Below are 21465 nucleotides of genomic sequence, written 5' to 3'. Positions count from 1 at the left end.
GCATCACACAAAACAATACTTCCATGAGGCTCTAGAATGCCAAAACTCAATTAAACTCACTCTCATAAGGTATCAGGCATAATATGCCATTGACAAATATATGCACCAAACTCCTTACACCAAATATTTGTTTCTGTGTTTAAAATATATATACTAACAGTTACCAGAGGAGAGGTGGGCAGGAAGATGGCTGAAACAGGGGATGAGGATTAAGAGTACAATTAACGTGATGAGCACCGAGCAAAGTATAGGTTTGTTGAAACACTGTATGTACACCTGGAATTAATACGTTGTATGTTAACTACTGGAATTAAAATCAAAAACTTAATAAAAATAATAAACTAAAATATGTATCACAAAGATAATGCTCAATTTGTTCAAAACCAGAAAATCCACACTCCACAAAGAAAAGCAGTGTGCTCTCTCATCACCCTCTCAGCAGGGGCAGTTCACTATTAATTGCCTTTCAGGGGATGCAGTGAGGAGAAAGGCAGTGTTCTGACAAGGAACATCAGAACACCTAAGAGGTGAGAGGTACTTCAGAGCGTGTGGTCTTAAGTCACCTACCTTCCTAACCCAGACGAAAAGACTGTGACCCAGATATACACATGGAGCCTCACTTCCCATCTCTCTCTCCTCACCAGCCAGTCCAGTCCAAAGCCTCTCCTCTGCCACAGGACAGCAGCTGAGAAGGAACAGCTGAGCACACTTAGAGAGACTTTCTCATGCCGCAAGCCCTCTTCTAAGTACTTTACGTATATTAACTCTTGCATAAACAAGTCTATGAGGTAGGTACTCATCTTCCCATTTTACAGATGTAAAAAGTGAGGGTCAGAGAAGTTAAGTAGCTTCCAAAGGGTCAGACAGCTAAAAAGGGCAGACACTGGCTCTGAGCCTAAGGAGTCTTTCTCCACAGTCTGTAGGCTTAACCTCTATACTGTACTTCCTGTTGAGGCCAGTCAGAGAGAGGAGATACAAGTATGAAAGCTACTACCTTGGCCAGGATGTGCCTGTGAGAGAAACGGAGAAACATGGGGGCAGAGAGATGGAGCCCGAGAGCACCAGCTAGCTCAAGACAGCAGCAGGGCACCGTGTGAGCCAGGGATCTACGGGGAATGGGCAGGGATGCTGAGAGATGTTTACTTGCTATTCCATCAGTTCCTGTGTGTCTCTGGGGGAGCACTGGAGAAGAGGCAAGAACCCAGCATTCTGGAACACATGCAAACAGCCTTGAATCTGGAACAGGGAAAGGCATGAAACAGTCTGACAAAAGCCCTTCCCTGTCTTTTCTTCTACGGAACAATTTAAAGAGAAAATGTAAAATGAAGCAAGAATGAAGGTACCAAGGGAAAGTGATAGCTGGGCGCAGAGCTGCTGAGATCTGCAAGGAAGAGCCAGAGGAAGCCTTACCCACAGGCTACAAGGACAGAGGCAGTGACAAGAAGAGGGGCGCAGAGTGGGCAGTACCATGTGGGTTTGGGCTCCTTAGACTCTTCCACCCTTACAGTGACAGCCAGGAGCACTTTGCATTAACTAAAATTTCTCCACATCTGCCCAGCACCCACGTTCCTGCTATCCTCTCCCAGGACAGTGAAAGTCCCTGCAGAGAAAGGAAGCCACAGATCATCTATGAATCTACAGGTCCTGCTCCAGCACCTGGCACATCACTGGTTTTGAAAACGTTCATGGAATTGAATTTGCTGAAGTGCTGCTCACACTGAGATGCAGTGAAATGTGTTATCACCTTAAGGCCAGTAAGGATGGAAAGAGTGCATACCCCAGGCTCTATGCCCTAGCTGAGGATCCCCAAGAGCAGATCCCGAGACAAGGACTTGAGTATGCACAGTTCACTTGGCAAGTGAAAGAAACATCAAACACCAGGAAGGGACTGGGGAAGTGAGCAGAGCAAGGCAGGCTGTCAGTAAAGGGGATCTTCTTGAGCCAGCAGACCATGTGAGCCAGTGGAGCTTACCCCGCTGGGGAAACTCCAAGAGCCCATGTTGAACACATACTTGAGGGAGGAGGGGACACACACAGCAACTCCCATCAGTTACTGGGTATTTTCATTCCCCAGACCTTTGGGTCCCCTGTATGAGTGGCAGGTGCCAGTGGGAAGAGAAAGCTCTTGGGCAAACTGCAGGTGCCAGCAGCTGGCAGCCAGACAGGCGTGCAATGAAATAGTAATGCCAAGGCAGTGGGTCTCCCACCACCACCCCAGAGCTCAGCAGGTCTAGGGGGACCCAGGAATTTGCATCTCTAATGCATCTCTCCCCTCTCTACCAGGAAGGACAAAGGTGAATCACCAAAGACAACTTTAGACCCTATCAACCTGAAGATAGCACGAGAGTAATCTACATAACACACTTCACTAACTAGCCTGTGTCTACCATTAGTTTCCCATATACTTACCTTCCCACAGTCTGCTGCTCTTGGAAGTCCAAAACCACTTTCCTTTGTCATTTCTCTGCAAATTTTTTGTTCTTTGTCAAATATGCTATATAAGCCAAGGTTTTAAGCCACCTCTTTGAGTTATTCATTTTTCTGAGTTTCTCTCATGTATGTATGAGATATACACATTAATAAACTTCTGGTTGATTCTCTATTGTTAACCTATCTTTTGTCACAGGGGGCCCAGTCAAGTACTTAGAGGGGTAAAAGGAATGATTATTTTTCCTCCCAAATGGAGACAAAGCCAAAGAGGTGAAATACACTTTTGTTTGGCCCTCTGTAGGAAAACTCTTCCTACCTTGCTCAAAGCCTATGTCTTGGAGTTGCAAGCCTGTGGCAATGGGACCATGTAGTACACTTCCAGGAAGCCTCTGTACCTGCTGTGGCCAAGGTTAAGGCCACTTACAGGATCCTGAGGATGCTGCCTTCCTAGCAGTTCCATCCAGGTCTTTCTCTCTAGGGGTGGCCAGGCAAACATAGGACCCAGAAGTAAAGAGCACAAACAAACAAATATTTCAGAAAGGATCCAGCTTTCGGATACAGAACTGAATCTAGCTGGGGACCAGCTGAATTCAGGAAGCTGTTCCTCCTGATCTGACACAGAGCTCTCCAGCAGAATCCCTGCTCCTGCCACTAGGGCAGCCAAAGGCAGTGTTGCATCCCTTCCTGCCAGGCCTCAGAATCACTAACTGCGTAGTGACCTTGAGATCCTCCTACTCTGTTCTGGAAAAGGCAAATCTTCCCAAAGACACCCCCCAAAATAATTTCTATCCCTTACACTCATCCCACATCTGTGATAACCAAAAAAATAAGAGGCTTCCTGTCCTTTGCTGCTAGTTTACAGTAAAAGCATATGCTTTCAGGAAACAGAATCCTGAACAAAAATTGGTGCTTATTTCACAATACTAAATTTCCAGTTGAAACCTACACTGTCAGTTTCACAACACTAAACCACTCATGACCCCTTAAGAGATGAGAAGAGCAAGGCCGGGAGCCTGAGATAACAAATTTACCCTTCCCAGGAGCAGAGGCATCCTCAATGATCTTTTATGGTGATCACCCCTAGTGAAGAACACGACAAAGTCACATCCCCACGGTTCCATCTTGAAACCAGGGTCACTGCCACACAACTCAAGGTATTAGTCCTCAAGCCACTGCAGGTATCTGGGCCCTCCACATTCAGGAGGCCCAGCACTAAGGAACACTTAGGTCAACACCCAATCCAGGAGGCGCTGTCACCAGAGCTCCATGGTGAGGCAAAGAAAAGCTTCTCCCACTCACAAACCGGAACATTTTTCAAGATTTCCCAATGGGTTGCCAAGTGACTCAGCACTGGCCCAGTGTGGGCACTATTATTGATGAGAAATCTTCTGCCTGTATGTCTACTGCATACAACACATGCCCAAAGAACAGTGCCAAGTCATACCAGGAAGAGCAGGCAAATTATTCACCTCCAGTTCGAACACAAGCAAATCCTGTCTTAATGCAGAGGCTACTCAGTATGAGAAAGACAAAGCCCTAAGATCGTCAGAGATTTCCATCTAAGATTCAAGGAATTAGTAGGCAGAACCTCTCCTTTCTTGTTGACTATTAAGAGGCAATCAAATTGAGGACAGCAGAGGAAAAGGGCAAGAAAAAAAATAATTTTTCAAAAACAACCCCAGAGCAGAAAGCTGCATAAATGCCTTCTGCTTCCAGAATGTTGTCTTTGTGAGTCTACGAGCTCCGCCCAGAGGTCATTTCCAGAACTGCATGTTCGTTTAATTTGGACAAAGAAATTCTGCATCTTCTGGGGTCCAGGGCCTGACACGGTTTAGGAAACTGGTGAAAATTCTCAGACAACATCCCCTCTTTTTTGCCTTTTAGTAACAGAATGTCCCTGAACTCTGAAATACAGGATATACTCAGGGAGCCTGGTGAGATCCAGGAGGAAAATTCCCTTTGATATTTGTACCTGTCAAGGAACTAGTTGAGTTCCTGGCAGGTTGAACTCAGCTCAAAGAAAGCAGAGTGTTCAAAGAGTACTTTTAGAAGAAAAAGTGACAGCTCTCATTGAAATAAAATATAAGACTGGAGAGCAACTCAGGGGGCAAACAGGAACATGTCTAATATCAGAAGAACTGAGAATAACGTGCCTTCAAGAAGGACCCATGGGCCACTTGCCTAGAAGACCCAACTGTAAGGTGCCCACTCCTTTATGCAACTCAGAAGATCTCCCCCTGAGGCAACCAGTCATACTTCCCAAAAAATGACTACAGTCCCCAGAACATTCCTCTGGTATATATCCATTCATCACATGCACACAGGCCTCATCACTCCACCCCACCCTCCACACGGGTGACCCTCAGGCCACAAGGGGTCAGGCTAGGATCAAAAGTCCCCAGTGCTCTGAGCTCTTAACTGCCCCGTGTAAGATAAATCCTGTTCCAGATATCACAAGCTAGCCCAGCAAATAAATGAAGCCTTCAAAAAACAACAATATTTTGGTGCCAAAAGTTTCATCTGCCATCTGCAGAGCTTCTCATCACAGCCCGCGTGCTCCTGCCTTCATCAGCTTGCGCCTTACGTGACTTAAGACGGCTTTGACAGATTCTCGAGGGGAAAAAAATCCAACTTACCCTTTGTCTTCTTCCAACACCTGCCACCCCCGGCCACCCAAGTTCTTTCTTCACTGCGAACTGTGAACAGCCTTTTCATGTCTATTGACAAAAATATCTATGGCAATGTTTATCCCTCTCAGGAGTATTAAAGCTCTAGAAAATACCCTTGCTAAACCTTTGCACATTCTCACTTCAATAAGGCTAAGCATTCCCAGAATGTTGCCCTCTTTGGTTTTTTGTTGTTGTTGTTATTTAATAGACTTTATTTTTTCGAGCAGTTAGTTATAGGTTCACGGCAAAACTGAAAAGAAAACACAGAGACTTCCCATAAAACCCCTGACCCCACACATGCATACCTCCCCATTAACAAACTCCACCACCAGAGTGGTGCATTTGTTACAATCAATGAACCTGCATTGATACATCTTTACCACCCAGAATTCATAGTTTATATTAGGATTCATTCTTGGTGCTGCACATTCTATGGGTCTGGACAAACATACGAAAACCACGTATCCACCATTATAGTATCATAGAGGGTAGTTTCACTGTCCTACCCTCTCCCTCTGTTCTTGACCATAGGGCAAAAAGATCTGTACTCAGCATGACTCAGTTGGACTCTAAGCAGTGTTCCCCAGGCTCACTGAACAATAAAAATTACCAGGGGAACTGGCTAGAGTCACAAACGTTCAAACTGCACCCTCCATCCACTAAATCAGACCTTGCTGGGGAGGGGCCCAGAGAGCCATTTAGGCATCCCAGGGGATTACTATCATCAGCAAGGTTTTAAAATACCTCTCTAAAGAAGAAATGCTTCTAGTTCAGAGTCTCCCAGATACAGGGCAGCATCCATTCAGAATGCAGGAGGTATTCCCTACCCACTCGAGCTCCAGCTCCATTTGAATATCTAGAATTCAAGATAGATAGATAGAATTCGTTGTTTAAGCAGCATAGCTGCCAACACTTCTCTCACTTATTCCTTTATCTTGTTACACAGTACCAGAAAATTTTACAAGGCCCACCAAGCGTCCACTTCTATTAGGAAACATTTTTGTATTCCTATGCCATGGTCTACTAGTGGTCTGTAGTTCATAAGCATGCTATTTGGATCATTAGAGCAAAATGATGGGTTAGGAAAGTAGACCTGCTTGGTTGCGGGAAAGGATTTTCCCGAGGACATTTGCACACACCATGCACAGAGCAGAAGGACACACAGCCAGTATGGATTTTTCTTCTTTGGGCCTTGAGGGTTCTTCTGCCAGCTGCTCCCCATGGCTCCCCACTGCTCTGCATTCTGCCACAGCCAATGATGGTTTGTGGCAAAATTCGCTGGGCAGCGGGCCATGTGGCTCTTAGACCAGCAATTAAGAGAGAAGGAAAGGCTGAATTACAAGGTGTTTGAAATGCAATGTGAGAAAGAAAAAAGTCCGATCTTATTTTCTCTTACCTCCTGGTGGTGAAATCTATATATTCATCCCAAAACAGACATCTGACTCTGGGGTTATTCGGAGTCAAGAGCTCAGTCAATATAAAAATCAAGTACACAATCCTGAGGGTGAAAATCCATTACACCAAAGCCATATATATTTTTTTTAAATCAAAAGGAATCCTTACCTTTTCTTTGGCTTTCCTTTTTGTCCCTGCGTCCATCCACTCATTTTCTTTCTCCAGCATGTCAATAAAGGCCCAGCGAATACCCTCAATCAATTCCTCCATCTACAAGGAAAGAAGCACCCAGAGAGACAGGTCAAAACCAAGAAGCTTCAGACAAGGTTTTCTGGCCATGAGAAATAGTTCAGTGCCAAACATGGTGGGAAACAGGTTCCTTTCAACTTGACTCCAAGCTCTGGAAACATTTCTTTCCCCAGGAAAATACTTTTTTTTCCCCACCACTAGAAGATAACTAATCATTCCTTTGTAGAGAACAATCTGATGGTCCAGTTGTAAAAGGATAATATGGGGAAAGGAATTCACCATGGGTTATGACGACCTAATAACTGACCTTTCTATACCTACTAAATTAAGCCATCCTTATCAAGGTGGCAACTAATTTCAAGAGTTAATAAGGATTTGAGAGAGACATGCGACGGCATGGGCTGTGTGCTTCAGGCGGGAATTACAGAAGCAAGTGAGTGAACAGTTGCAGGAGACGCTGTTAAAGAGCGAAACAGGCAAGGAGAGCCAGCACCCCAAGGGACTCTTACCCAATATAAATCAGACTTCTGTCAGGACCCTAAGTTTTCCCCAAATTTAGTGCCAGCGGTCACACCAAATGCTTGGCTTTTCTATGTAATCCTCCTGCTCTCCTCTCTACTCCCTTGCAGCTTAAAAAAGTCTTAGGTTATTGCAGACCTAAAATGGTAGGTCTGGAGGGGGCTGCTACAGAAAAGCTGTCTCCTGAAAGACCTGTTCCAAAGTGTTTCAACAGTGAGACCACACACCCACACTGACGTTATGTTTGCCCTGGCTTTTCTTCCTGTGTTTACGGGCCAGCAGAGAGAACTAGGGAAAGAGAGATGCTAATACTTGCCTTCAGAGGCCCACACAGAGTAGTCTGGGAAGGTCCTGCCTGTTTATGGTTACACCACCACCCCCCCAAATTCCATTCTCTCACAGAAGATGCTTTGATTTTCTTGATAGGACACTCAGGAAAGAATAAATACTAGGTTTGGCACCAGAATTAAATTTTTCACTTAAGATTAGGGGGTTGTAAATCCATTTTTAGCATTAATTCTAGAAGGAAAGTTTAGATGTTTCCTTGGTTCTATAATGAATTGTCAGCACAAAGCTCAAAATAATTTTTTTTCTGTTTAATAAGTTTTCAGCTATGTTTTCAGTTCAATAACAGTTGTAAGGGAACCAGAACTGCAAATCAGTGGGCTGGGTTCCATCGTATGTAAATAAGAACAAACAGCAGATGGAAGGGGGTGGGGGGAACTTCACAGCTATTTTTTCCCAACTTAGTAAAAACATGAAGGGAAATCTCAACTTGGGATTGGGGCACGACTGAAAACACGCAATGAGAGAAAAGTTGCGGTCCTTTGAAATCATAAAGTCAATGGTTCTCAAGCTTATCTATACAATGAGATCTCTGAAGGGAGCTTTCAACAATCCTGACGGCGGCAAGTCAGGACACTAATGTCACTGTTGCAGGGTGCAGCCTGGGCTGGGAGTTCCAAAAGACCCCCAGGCGATTCTAATGTGCAGCCAGGGTGGAGCAGTACCCGTCTGGGGGAAGCCAATTATTTTACAGACAAAGAAACTGAGAGTCCAGAGAGTCCATGATCCCTTCCAGCTCTTGCAGCTACGGAGGGTCAGAGCCAAGACGCAACCACAGAGCTAAATGACAGTTGTGAGCTCAGAACTTCCAGGATCAACAGAGGTGTGCCTCATAGATGAGAGGAAAATGCCAGGGAAGTAAAAGGGAACCAACCGAAAGATGTAGAAGTTACAATTTCAAACAGAAAGCCCACACAAGGAGACTGTTAAAACGACAAGGAAATCTCCAGCGACTAGAATTTTTGCCTGTTCAGTCACCAGCACCCTTAAGTCTTTATGACCTCATCACACGGCAACACCCATAAGCCTGCCCATGACCTTCACATAAAAGCTGAAACAGTATTTTCCCAAGTTAACTAAGGAGGGAGCAATCAGGGTGGGAAAAAGTGGGTAAATTAAGAGAGACTCAGTGACCAAATCAATGGAAGCAGGTAATTAACTGTGTGGGGAGGTGAGCAAAGGACAGAAAGTCAGATTACTTCCCAGGCTTCAGGCACGGGCAACTAGGTGAACACTACTGGGGATGCTGGAAGAGAAAGAGGGCTGGGGACAAAAGCCACACCTCAGTGGGACGAAGGGTGCACAGGAAGTGGAGACAGCAAGTCTGTATAACCCAGTCAAGGAGTCTGTCTACTATCAGAGAGCAAGAATCCCTGTCCCCTTCGAGGGTCCTTCTAGCTGGACTAAGAATCAAATTGACATGAGACAGGTTAATAGGAGAAAATCAAATTTAATATAGTATGTAAGGGGAATCCCCATAGATGTGGCAATTCCAAAGACAGGCAAGATGAGGTACACACGTCATTTTGAACTAAGGACAAAGGGGTAGGGGGTCTGGACTTCAGAGGAAAGGAATGCACTTCACGGGGCAATGAGAAGAGCAGGTGTTTGGTAATTAGATGTTTGCCCTGCCATACACATGGGTCATTCCAATAAAATTTATCTCTGCTAATAACCCTCACTCTGGGGAACACCCAATTTAGATTCTTCTCTGTGGTGAAGGGAAGGGCAAAAGTTTCCCTCAAGCCTGTAGAGTCTCAAGTGCCTTCAGCTCAGAATAATCCCCATGCCAAAGCCGCCCATATTGGGGCAGCCTGCCCTTGGCTTCTACACTGTGAAGGAAAGAAAGCAAAGATAAGGCAGAGGGAGATGTAGGGGTAAGAGAAGAGACTGAGGGTTTGGGGTTTGGGGTTTGGGGTTTGGATCACGTGCATATGTTTGTTGCTGCTGCGGCTGCTTCTGTGGTTGTGGCTGTTGACCGTGTGAGAGACCTAACTGTGTTTAAGTATCACTGGAAACTCAACAATAAGAAAACAACCAAAGTGATTTTAAAATGAGCTAAAGACATAAGTCAATCAGAGAAAGACAATTATCATATGGTTTCACTCATATGTGGAATGTAAGGAATAGCCCAGAGGAGAATAGGGGAAGGGAGAGAAAACTGAATGGGAAGAAATCAGAGAGGGAGACAAACCATTATTACGGGAAACAAACCGAGGGTTGCTGGAGGGGAGGTAGGTGAGGGGATGGGGTAGCCGGGTGATGGGCATTAAGGCGGGCACGTGATGTGATGAGCACTGGGTGTGATATGCAACTGATGGATTGTTGAATACTACAACTGAAACTAATGATGTACTGTGTGGACTAACTGAATTTAAATAAAAAATAAAATGAGCCAAAGACATTAATAGTCACCTCCCTAAAGAAAACATACACATGACAAGCATATGAAAAGGTGCTTCCCATGATAGGTCATCAGAAGAATGCAAACTGAAACAACGAGATACCACTACCCACCTATTAGAATGGTCCGAATCCACAACTCTACCACCACTAAGTGCTGGTGATGCTGTGCACCAACAGGAACTCTCATCCACAACTGGTGGGAGTGCAAAACAGCAGAGCCCCTTTGGAAAGCAGTTCGGCAGTTTCTTACAAAACTAAACATAATCTTACCACACGATCCAGCAACCGTGCTCTTTGGTATTTACCCTGAAGTGAGGAACTTATACCAACATAAAAACCTGCACAAGGATGTTTATAGACACTTTATTCATAATTGCCACATCTTGGAAGAGTCCAAGATGTGCTTCAGTAGGTGTGTGGATAAACAAACTGTGGCACTTCCGGGCAATGGAATATTATTCGGCCACTTCCGGGCAATGGAATATTATTCAGCCCTGAAACAAGCTAGCAAGTCATGAGAAGACATGAAGGAGCCTTAAGTACCTATCACTACAGGAAAGAAGCCAATCTGAAAAGACTATATACCGCACGTTTCCAACAATAGCACATTGTGGAAAAGGCAAAACTATGGAGACAGTAAAAAGATCAGGGGTTGCCAGGGGTATAGGGAGAACAATGACCAGGTAGGGCACAGAGGATTTTTAAAGCAGTGAAACTACTCTGTATGACAGCATAATGATGGATGCAGGTCACTATGTTTTTTTCCAAACCAACAGAACATGTAACACCAAGAGTGAACCCTAAGGTAAACTATGGACTTTGAGTGATATGTGGCAATGTACATTCGTCCTCGGTAAAAAAATGTACCATTCCGGAGACCAATGCTTATAATGGGGGAGAGTCTGTATGTGCAGGGTTGGGGGGGTTATGAGAAATGTCTGTATCTTCCTCTCAATTTTGCTATAATCATAAAACTGCTGTAAAATAATTAAGTCTTTTTAAAAAATTTTTTAAAAGTACTGACAAAAAGGGTTCAGTGAAGAAGAGATTGAAAATACAGGAGTTGGGCCCTGAGAGGGCAAAGGGGGACAGGATCCAGAGACTACGTGGAAGGATTCACCTTATGAGGCAGGATTATGAGAGAAGGGTAAAATGATGGACAGGAATTGACAGGAATGCAGAAGAATCTTTAGATGGTGGAAGGTTGAGAGTCTTTGTATAATGGTGTGTCTTCTCTCCATGAAATAAGAGCAAGATCTGCTAAAACGGAGGTTTCTCTAAAAAAAATTCAATTTCTTCATATTCAGCTATGTGCATCCTGGCAGCATGAACATATTGGTAGGAAGAGAGGTATTTACAGCTGAGAACAAAGAGGGCAACGAAAGGTTTGCTCTCAGTCCCCTAGCCAACATGTAGTGGTTAATAGAAAGCACCTCAAGAATACATCAGAAGCTGAATGCGTCCAAGGAAAATACTTGGAGTAAGGAGTATGAAAATTAATCTGCTTTCACTATGGCTTAAAATAAATGACTTAATCAAATAGAACAAAATAAGCACGTACCGAAGCCAAAGAGATCATTGGCAAATTCGTATTTTGGAAGTTTTGGACTTCCCAACAGAATCTTAAGATCGTTTTGCCCCTATTCGCTTCAGGGCACTTCTATGAAGTATGTACCTATTATTAAAATGAGGCTGGGGGCGCCTAGGTGGCTCAGTCCATTGAGTGTCTGACTCTTGATTTCAGCTCAGGTCATGATCTTGGGGTTGTGAGATCAAGCCCTGCATCAGGCTCCAAGCTCAGCAGGGAATCTGCTTAAGATTCTCTCTCCCTCTGTTCCTCCTCCCACTTCTCTCCCTCCCTCTCAAAAAAGAAAATTAAAAATAAATTGAGGCTGAGTACTTCCAGATGGTGCCCTCTAAGCGCCCTGGCTTTGTAGGCCCCTCCCTTGCCATCCCTAGGCATTAGAACGGCTCTGGAAGTCACTAACATTTTAAACATTTTGCATAGATGCTTAAAGCTCTCAGTCTCTACTCTGCTGACTGGCATTTCAAATGGAAATCTCTTAAGATGAGTAGGGGCCAAAGACAGGCTGTCCCAAAATGTGCCACTTCAGCATACTAATTATTTTAAATAAAAGTTACAAAAGAGACAGCCTCCTCCATCCCCCTGAAAGCAGGAAATAAATCTCCCATGTGAAAAGTGCCACCCCGGTACCAGGAGGTAAAGAGACATCCTCATCACCAGACGCGGGAAATTTAGAGCCGACAAGGCTGTATAAACAACGGGTGTTACTTTTTACTAATTTACTGCCACAACCAAATTCTGTCTACAATTTCTTACTATTGAAGCTCCCAAAGTTAAGTTTCCTTTGTCCTGTTAATTCCTCACGACTTTGTCTCCTTGTCTAAAAAGTATAAAAACTCACTGCTCATTTCTTTACGTCTCAATTTCCTTAGAGGACCTCAGTGCACATGTAATAAAACTTGGGTTTGTTCTCCTGTTAATCTGACTCACTTAAATGTTATTCTTAGTCCAGCTAGAAGACCTTCAAGGACAGAGAAAGAAAATTTCCTTCCTTTCAAGGGCAAAAAGATTTCCAAGATGCAGATTGGCAAATAGTTGACTGTTGACTCATGTGGCTTCCTTCTTCAGTTTTCTTTCCTTCTCCTCCCTCTCCCCTCTCCCCACCACCTCTGTCTTTCCTAAATCCCTATCTTGGTAACTCAGTCTCTCTATGGCCCTCTCACAGACGTCAAAACCCAAGCCATTACTTCCCTCTTTGCTTTCCTGTGAGCCTCAGTTGGCCTTGGCCCTAGCCCTCTCAGGTGCTGCCCCCCCCCCCCCGCCCCCCAACCCTCCCCCCTTCCAGGCCGCACTGCAAGCTTTGTTTTGTTTTTTCTTTTTTGCAGACTTTACAGATTTATTGTGTAACATTTTCTGTGAAACAGTGCTGAGCCACCCCAGCAGAGCTCTAGAACAAGTGAAATCTTTTATGGTGAGTAATGTCATTGGTTGTCATGTCAATGCAAATAAAAGAAATAATGAGCATAGCATGTTGGAATGAGGAATCACTGAACACTTCTGATTTTTATCTTTAAACTTCTCTACAGCATCACATAATAACATCGCCTTCAGTTAAGCCATGTTCCCTGAGGCACAAAAGCCGGCTAGAGTTTCAAAATAAGAAAAGAGCATTTCTTCACCAAACCTTGACCTAATGACCCCACCAGCCAACATGTCACATTAATAGAAATCACTTAAGGTGGAAATCCTAAGTTGAAGTTTTCCATAGAAAATATTTTTTTTAGGCACAAAGACAAAAACATACTGAAATTAACTCAACTGTTTTTATGGTAAAATATGCCACATTGAGGACAAGGGCCCTCTAGGCAAAGCAGCATTTTCCCAGGCATCTATTTATTTCAGATCTCAGGGATCCACACTGAAAATACAGTTCATTTGGGGTGCCTGGGTGGCTCAGTTGGTTAAGTGTCCAACTCATGCTTTCAGCTCAGATCACGATCTCAGGGCTGTGAGACTGAGCACTGCATCAGGTTCCACACTCAGAGGGGAGTCTACTTGGGATTCTCTCCCTCTGCCCCTCCCTCAGCGCTCATGCATTGTGCACACTCTCTCTCTAAAATAAATAAACAAAATCCTTTAAATAAGTAAGAAAAGAAAATATAGCTCATTCAGTTGGCCTGTGGGCAGCTGTTAGTTCTTTTCCTCAACCAGTGGTTTATTTAAAAGTGGTTCCGCTTTCAACCTTTGCACGCCAGCATTCTGCCCATAGTGTTCTATATCAGACACTGGGGAGACACACATGCATATGCATGCACCTGCTACCCTTCCATGGAAGGTTTTTTTTTTTTAACAAGAGTCTTCCACCTCAGTAAAATTTAAGTTGTGTCACCTACTCCTCTTTTGATCTGTCCTTACCATTTCCCCTGTTGGATGGACATAGGAACTTTGTGTTTTATATAAATGAGTCGAGAGTTCTAGTAATGCATTTGAAGGAACATATGCCATACTGCTCCAAGAAGGAGGCAGTTCATCCCACTGTCAGTTGTAGTTTCCTTCAAAGCTGTGTCTCTAGCAATAAAAAAAATCCCACTTGCCCAACTCGGATCCTTCCTCATACCCATGAAACCCAAAAATTTAAGCCCATACTTTCAGTCCCTTCTCAGAGTTCCTATTAGGCTTACGATCAGAACAATACAGGTGTGTGTTGAATTGCTATTTACATGTATTTGGCCTCCACAACAAAATTTGTAAGCTTTTAAAACAGCAATCACGATTTGGATCAAATGAGATGGTGGATATTCAAACGCAGGGTCACTGGCAAACTAACGTAAATGGGCCAATTTAGCATAAACATTATTTTGAGCCAAAAACAATCAAAATCCAGCAGATTCAGGAAAAGCTCTTTACCTCCCGTTCAACTGCCTGCTTATACCAAGAAGAGAGCTATTCACAGAGATGCCTCTTTCCTAAGAAACTTAGCTGCATAATAAGGCAACCTATATCTTCCAAACGTCTTCTCTACCTTTGTGCTAATAGTCTTTGTCCCCTTCATGTCCTCACACGCCTCCCCTCTCCTGAGCTCAGATAAGCCTCCTAGTACCTCAATGTCTTCAGAATTTCATGGCTGTGCCGATTCCCCATTTGTACAAAACTATATTTGATTTTCTCCTGTTAATCTCTCTCATGTCAAGTGGATTCTTAGTCCAGCTAGAAGGGCCATTAAGGAAAAAGGAAATTCTTCCTCCGCAGTGGTTGGTGTAGTCAGCAAGACAATGCCTTGCTAAACACTGCTCACACCAGACACGGCTACAACAGAGAGATCCTCAGGACATCAGACAAACAGTTGGCAGAAGGCAAGGTTTCTTACCATGTCAGTCTCCGAGAATCTCTCTTTGTGGAGTCTGATGGAGCAAGGGTGGGGAGAAGCCTCCTTCTCTCTTTCTAAATTTAAATTAAAAGGAGAAAATAGGTGTGGAACTATGTCCTTGGGCTTAGTAACTCATTAAATTTGGTAGAGTACTCTGGTTTCTGATCCATTTCCTCCCACATATAGTCTTCGTTTTCTTTTGTGTCTTTTATGTCATTTTTCACACAAACTTCGTTGTGGGTTAATGTGCACATAAGGCAAAGGCTGTTGCTAAGGGACATCTTGGAAGACAAAGCCATAACGCTGGTGGGCACAGGTGGAGCATTTAAAAGCTGTTAGAACACTCTCCACCTAACTAACTCAAAGACTCCCGTATTGGGATAAGCTGGTCACCTGCTAACCTCAAGAAAACTTCTGTGCAACAGGGTACGCTCTAAAACAACGCGCAGTCCCCAACCCGCACCACATGCCTCCTACGTGTTAATGTGGCTCCAAGAGACCCAAGGCTAAGCCTAAGCTATAATGTGTGTGTAAGACAAACCTTGCTGTGGATTACGATTTTTCCTTTTGCCGTATTCTGTGTCCTAAGAGCTTGGTTTTGTGACCAGTGAAAATGTTCTCTTTGGTCTCCACCATTAAGAGGGTGCACGTACCAGGGTGCACCTTGGTGACCAAATAGACCAGGAATCTGAGTCTCTCTCTGTCCAGCTGTGCCCGCTCTCAGGGGAAGTTTGTCATGAGAGGTTCCAGCCGAGAGGAACCTTTGCCGTCTCAACCTTCACTGCTTGTCAGTGCTGGAAGGTCCCATTCCAGGAGCACCGCCCTGTGTCACAGATGAGCGGGTCTGTAACCGGAGGAGGCATCTCACTATTTCATGGGGACTGGAGACACTGTTTTCACTACACCATCCTTACTGCCTATGCAAGGCACACTTTTGCTTTCTTAGACTAATTTTGAGAGTAAACTTTTAGAGCGTGGGGACTGCCCTCTTTGGATGTCTCTTAAGTCTTCATTAAGCCATTAAAAGGATTATTGTGGTTTGAGTTGCTACTCACAGATTCTACTGGTCAGTGGCCAGATGATGGATCCTCTCAAATGGCTGTATTTAATAGAAAAATATACTTTATAGGAAGCTCTCAATTCTCTTATTAGTAAAATCGCTAGCTTTAAGGGACTCCCTGAAAAGATGAAAGAACAGAAATCAGGCTTAAGATTTAAAAATAAATGTCCACATCCAACCTAAGTTCCCCTTTTAAAATCTAGCCTCAACTGCCTGTTGTAACTTCTCTTTCCCCACAGGTCTCACAGGGAGCACTCCAGCCTAATCTCTAGGTTCAAAGTATACAGGCTGTTGGTGTAAATGCTAAAAGCCAGGAAATGAATTTAACAAAAGCCCCTGAGACTGGCAATACGGCTTGCTTTGCTCCTACTTTCCAGGGCTCTGTCATCAGGCTCTGCCAGCTTCAGACATTCCTAAGCAACGTCCTTTGCAAGTGTACCCTAGACACCCCCACCCCCAAAAGAATTCATATCCCTGGACAGCAGCAGAAATTTTCAATTATGAAGTCCTTTTATCTCTGCTTTCAGAAGATCCTACCAAATTTAGAAAGGAATTAGAAAGATTAATGACTATTCACAATCCCTCATGGAGGAAGCAAGACCAAACTTTAACCTACCCCTCCTACAAATGATCTGAGAAAGGCCAATATTCATGGGCCAAGGCTGAACTGTGTACCTGGGAAAAAACCTTTTGTTAAAATGCTTTATACAGACTTGGCAAAAACATAAATCTCCTGATTCCCATTTTTTGAAAGATTTTTTTAATTTGAGAAGGAGAGAACGCGCACATGGGGGGCTGCAGAAGGAGAGGGAAAGAATCCTCAAGCAGACTGCCCGCTGAGCGCAGAGCCCCATGACACAGGCTGGATCCCACAACGCTGAGATCACGACCTGAGCCAAAACCAAGAGTCAGAAGCTTAACCAAATGAGCCACCCAAGTGCCCTTCTTGATTCCCATTTTAGTTAAAAATTTCCATAATATAAAAAAGCAAATTTAGTTTTAAAAAATGGGCTAGTCCCTTGATTTTCTGGCCGTGATTAATCCTTTGGGGGATTAGAAACAACTGTGTGCTTTACAAATCTCACAAAACCAGAAATGCAACTCTAGAAACAAGTCAAAGCCCACCCAGCTTTACCACTCCCCAAAACTTGCCTATTCTTCTCAAAATATTTGTAGATATTATAAAAGAACAGAATACTGAAACAAAATTGCCCTGTACTTTTTTTTAAAGGGCAACTTTTAAATAGCAATTACTCTAAAAACTGGAGAGAAAAAAATATTGCATTCTTTCTTTGTCCCATGAAATTACAAAACTTACCATGTCTTTGAAATGTAAACACAGCCCATAATCACCTGAGACTAAAGAAAAAAACGGGTAAGATGTCTTTTTAAAATACAAAGTGCTTGAAGGATTCTTGTGGCCAGACTCTAGCACCCCTGATAACAGACAGACATGCTCCCAATCTCCATCCTGGAGAAAACTTGGATACTTATTGTGTACCTTTATGATGTAAACTATACCTCCATCATCTCTGCATGTAAGAGCCATTCCTCGAAACACAAACTTTAGGGAGAGTTTTTCCTCGAAAAAAAAAAAAAAAGAGGGAGATATTTGGAAATTGGGCTTTTAATGTTCTCCCTGATGAGGAAGCAGAAGGCTCGCTGAAGACAAAGCACAAGCTGACACCCTGCAACCTGTCCCCCACCCCCCACTCCTGGGTGGGATATGTGTGACATTCTTCTGGGGGTCTCCCAACTGTCTTAATATTAATACCTTGCTAGAGGGGGAAACAACCTTAACTTGACAATGGCAAGGCCTCAAGTATCTTGTAGGTCCTCTTTAGCATATGAAAGCTCTTTTGAAACCTCCCTTTTCCTTACCTCCCCCAACTCTGAGTATTTAATCAGCCACCCCTCAAGACACCACTGCAGCAGCTGTCTGCCCACAGGTCCTGTCCCCGTGCTTTAATAAAACCACCTTTTGTTTGGGGCCCCTGGGTGGCTCAGTCGTTAAGCGTCTGCCTTCGGCTCAGGGCGTGATCCCAGTGTTCTGGGATCGAGCCCCACATTAGGCTCCTCCACTGGGAGCCTGCTTCTTCCTCTCCCACTCCCCCTGCTTGTGTTCCCTCTCTCGCTGGCTGTCTCTCTCTGTCAAATAAATAAACAAAATCTTTACCAAAAACAAAACACCATTTTGCACCAAAGACATCTCAAGAATTCTTTCTTGGCCATCGACTCCGGACCTCAACTCACCGAACCTCACCTATATTCCAAAACCACATCATTTTCACAAGTACCAGTAAAAACAAAAGCTAGATTTTTTGTTTGCATCTTGTCTGTGTATGTGTGTCCACATATGTTGTTAATGTAAGATATTATCTCTACCTCTGGATGATTTTGCTAAAATTAACTTGTAAAAGAGCTCTATGTAGTTGGTTTGAAGGCAAGCACTTTTAAGGTTGGACATCTAACACTCAGAAAGATAGAAACTAACCCAAATGTTTTTCAAGTTCATGTGATCGGGGGGAAAACATTTAGTATTAAAGCTTATTTAAGATTGTTTATTTAATTAAATGGACCTATCTTCAGAGTTACCAGCATAAAATACAAAACTTATCCTGCCTGTGTTTACTAAAAGTTGAACAAATTCATGTTTTCTCAGTTACAACATTTACCAGGAAAAAAAAAAACTTAAAATAATGGTTGACTTTGTCTAATGCCTCATGAAGTATGTTGGGTAATCTAAACAGAAGTATTAGGAACAAGTAAATTAAACTGATGTAAATAAGACAAAAAGGTTTGTAGGTATATTTTTAAATAGCTACCAAAAGCTTTGGCAACCTGAAACTTTAAAGTTTTGGTAAGTTAAATGATAAGTTAAATTCATTTAACATCTAGATCATTTTCATATAAGATAAAATAATGAAGCCGTAAGTACTAAACCTAGGTTTATCTAACTTTTATGACAGAGAAACTAAAGATAAATTTGGGTCTGTTAGTAAACATGTTTTGTGCCTTAAAGGCTGTGCTACAAAAATTGCATGTTTCTAGAAATTATAAAATTTATTCCTAAATTTGTCAATCTAAAGACTACTGGCATAACAAACAATTCACAATTGCTTACTACTTAGTTTTCACTAGAAATTAAGGTTTCTAAGAATTTCTATGAATTCTAATAAACTCTAATAAATGTAATTATAACTACTGGAGATAATAAGAGGGACAACTCTGTATGCAAGGAAAATAAGATGTGTGTTTTTGGTAAGAAGTAGTATAAGGAATAGAAATTTTTTTGTTAAGGGAAAAAAAATAATTTTGTCCTGAAGTGCGGCTGGTTTTTTAAAGAGGGAAAGTAGGACAAAATATGAATGTAAAGAAGAAAGTTGTAAAAGGTTTATGGGGGAAAAAATTTTGGAAAGAAATTTTATGTGTGGTTGGTACTGGCTAAGATTAGGATAAATTTAAGTAAGTAAATGGGTTTTAATATCAAAAATAAACTGGTACAAAATTAAAACTTTGTCTTTGTTAAGAGTACAAAGTTTTCCTGAACTACTTGGTCTGCTCTTAATAAGAAACTGTAAACCAAACTTTTTCTTTGCCTTTAAAGTTACCTGCCTAGAGAACTAGGATTATGTGTTTTGTCAAAATACTTTCCTATGTTTATCAAGTCTTTGATGACTTAAGAAAACCGAGCATTAATGTATAAAGAGCTAAATTCTGCCCACAACTACATAACATTCTGCATTTGCCTTTGAAATCTTTTTGTCATTTTGGTTAAATGGATAATTATATATTGTTTCATAATAATCTGTGATCCTATTTAATCAAATGTACAAACATTTTAATATTTTTTGACATGCTTTCCAAAATCAAATTCTAAAATAAAGTCTTTTGGCCACAATCTGAGGTGTTACAAAGGGCCCATGGAACATTTCAAAGATTCTGTGAGACAAACTACTTAGGCTTATTTGGTATGTTAAATTATGAGCATTGTCAAATAAGTGGTACTAAGACCTCTTAGATTTTATTTGTGTACATTTATTATTAAGATAAGTGTTCTAAATATGGTATGAAACTCCTAGAAATGAGATGTCTTGGTATGTTATTATCGTAAAGTGTTGTGTGTCACAGACATTACCAAATTTCCTTGTCAATTGCATTGTAATGAACTCTAATGGGATCTCTGACCACGGACATTTTTATATCTTATCATTTAGTTACTGATTTACTCTGATGCTGTTACAAAGGAGCTTCATCTTCATGGAGACTCATAAAAAGAAGTCAGAGGACTTGTGTTTCTGATAAGCTTAAGATCATAAAACTTAACTATGTAAAAATTTCCAGAACTAATGGAAAAACTGGATTTAAGTAGAACAGTAATTAATAACATGGCACTGAATGAACTGAGGAGGATAACTAATTTTTATGACTTTGTTTAAAACACTGCCGCCTTTTTGTGGGGAACCTGGTGCTAAATCACTTGTAGACGATCTGCTTCTGAGGCAGGGTTTTGCACATAGCAGAGCAGCTCTCTCGCTGCAATCTACTGAAAGTCAGCCCCTGACACAAGGGTTTGTAAAAAAAAAAAATAAATAAAAACAAGAGAATGATTTCTTTTTTAAAAAAAGTAAAATAAAATAAAACATTGCTGACTTTTTTTTAAAAATGCTTTGTTTTTCCAGATTTAAGGAAAGTTTTCTCTTAAGCTGACTTACGGCCGTTTGATAAAATACACTTTCATCAACAGAATGAAACATTTATCTTTTTCTCCCTACCTGATCCCTCCAGAATTCAGAAGCCCAGGAAGTACTCTTATATTTTCATGGCAACATATTTGCATAAGTTCAATAAGAATCTGTCCTCCTTATGACATGGCATAATTGGAAACATTGCTTATACTACCCAGGCTTTGACTGGAACGTCATATTTGAGAGACATGCATAGACTCAGATGTGACCAGACAGCCTTAAGGAACTAAGGTTGACTTTCTTGAATCAATAAAGCCCTTCGGGAAATGTCAGCCTAATACCTACGTGAATAAAGAAGGTCACTTTCCAGCAGGTACAAAAACCTCAAGATATTTGGGGGACCTCAAGAAGAGAGGAATTAACCCAAATCTATAGGCAATGCAGGTGAAGTCTGATGGCAAGTATTTGACTTGGCTTCTGGCCTCAAAAGGCCATTAAAATTTCAAAGTAGAGATTCCTTATAAAAAGTTCCAACAACGCAGTTTAAAAAAAAAACAAAAACAAAAAACAAAAAAAGCCCTGGCCATCGCTGGTGTCTGAGTAATTCCAGATTTCCAGAGCCCTGAAGACAAGGGGTAACACCACAAAACATGGACTCATTTTCCACTCCACCTGCATTGGCCAAGCAGCTGCCAAGAACAAAGGCTCCATCTTCCGATACCTGGCAAACAAATGCAGTACTGCCTCCAAAAGTGCTTGCTTCTCTGAGGTGTCCACAAGTATATTTGGCGAGAAACTTCCAGAGCAAGTCA

The 21465-nt window shown here is 42.3% G+C and overlaps 1 protein-coding gene across 3 annotated transcripts in view; it reads right to left on the bottom strand.

The window, feature by feature from the left end:
- Nucleotides 1-21465, bottom strand: part of PHEX (phosphate regulating endopeptidase X-linked) — a 207032-nt gene that overhangs the window by 95860 nt on the left and 89707 nt on the right. For all 3 annotated transcript variants that reach the window (XM_048213359.2, XM_057310564.1, XM_048213360.2), the window contains one exon: nucleotides 6663-6764. In XM_048213359.2, coding sequence (XP_048069316.1) covers nucleotides 6663-6764 — 102 coding nt within the window. The remainder of the gene's footprint in view (nucleotides 1-6662; nucleotides 6765-21465) is intronic.

The sequence above is a fragment of the Ursus arctos genome, chromosome X (genome assembly GCF_023065955.2).
Source record: "Ursus arctos isolate Adak ecotype North America chromosome X, UrsArc2.0, whole genome shotgun sequence".
NCBI lineage: Eukaryota > Metazoa > Chordata > Mammalia > Carnivora > Ursidae > Ursus > Ursus arctos.
Note: the sequence above shows the minus strand (reverse complement) of the source record. Positions and strands in the feature narration are given on the sequence as shown.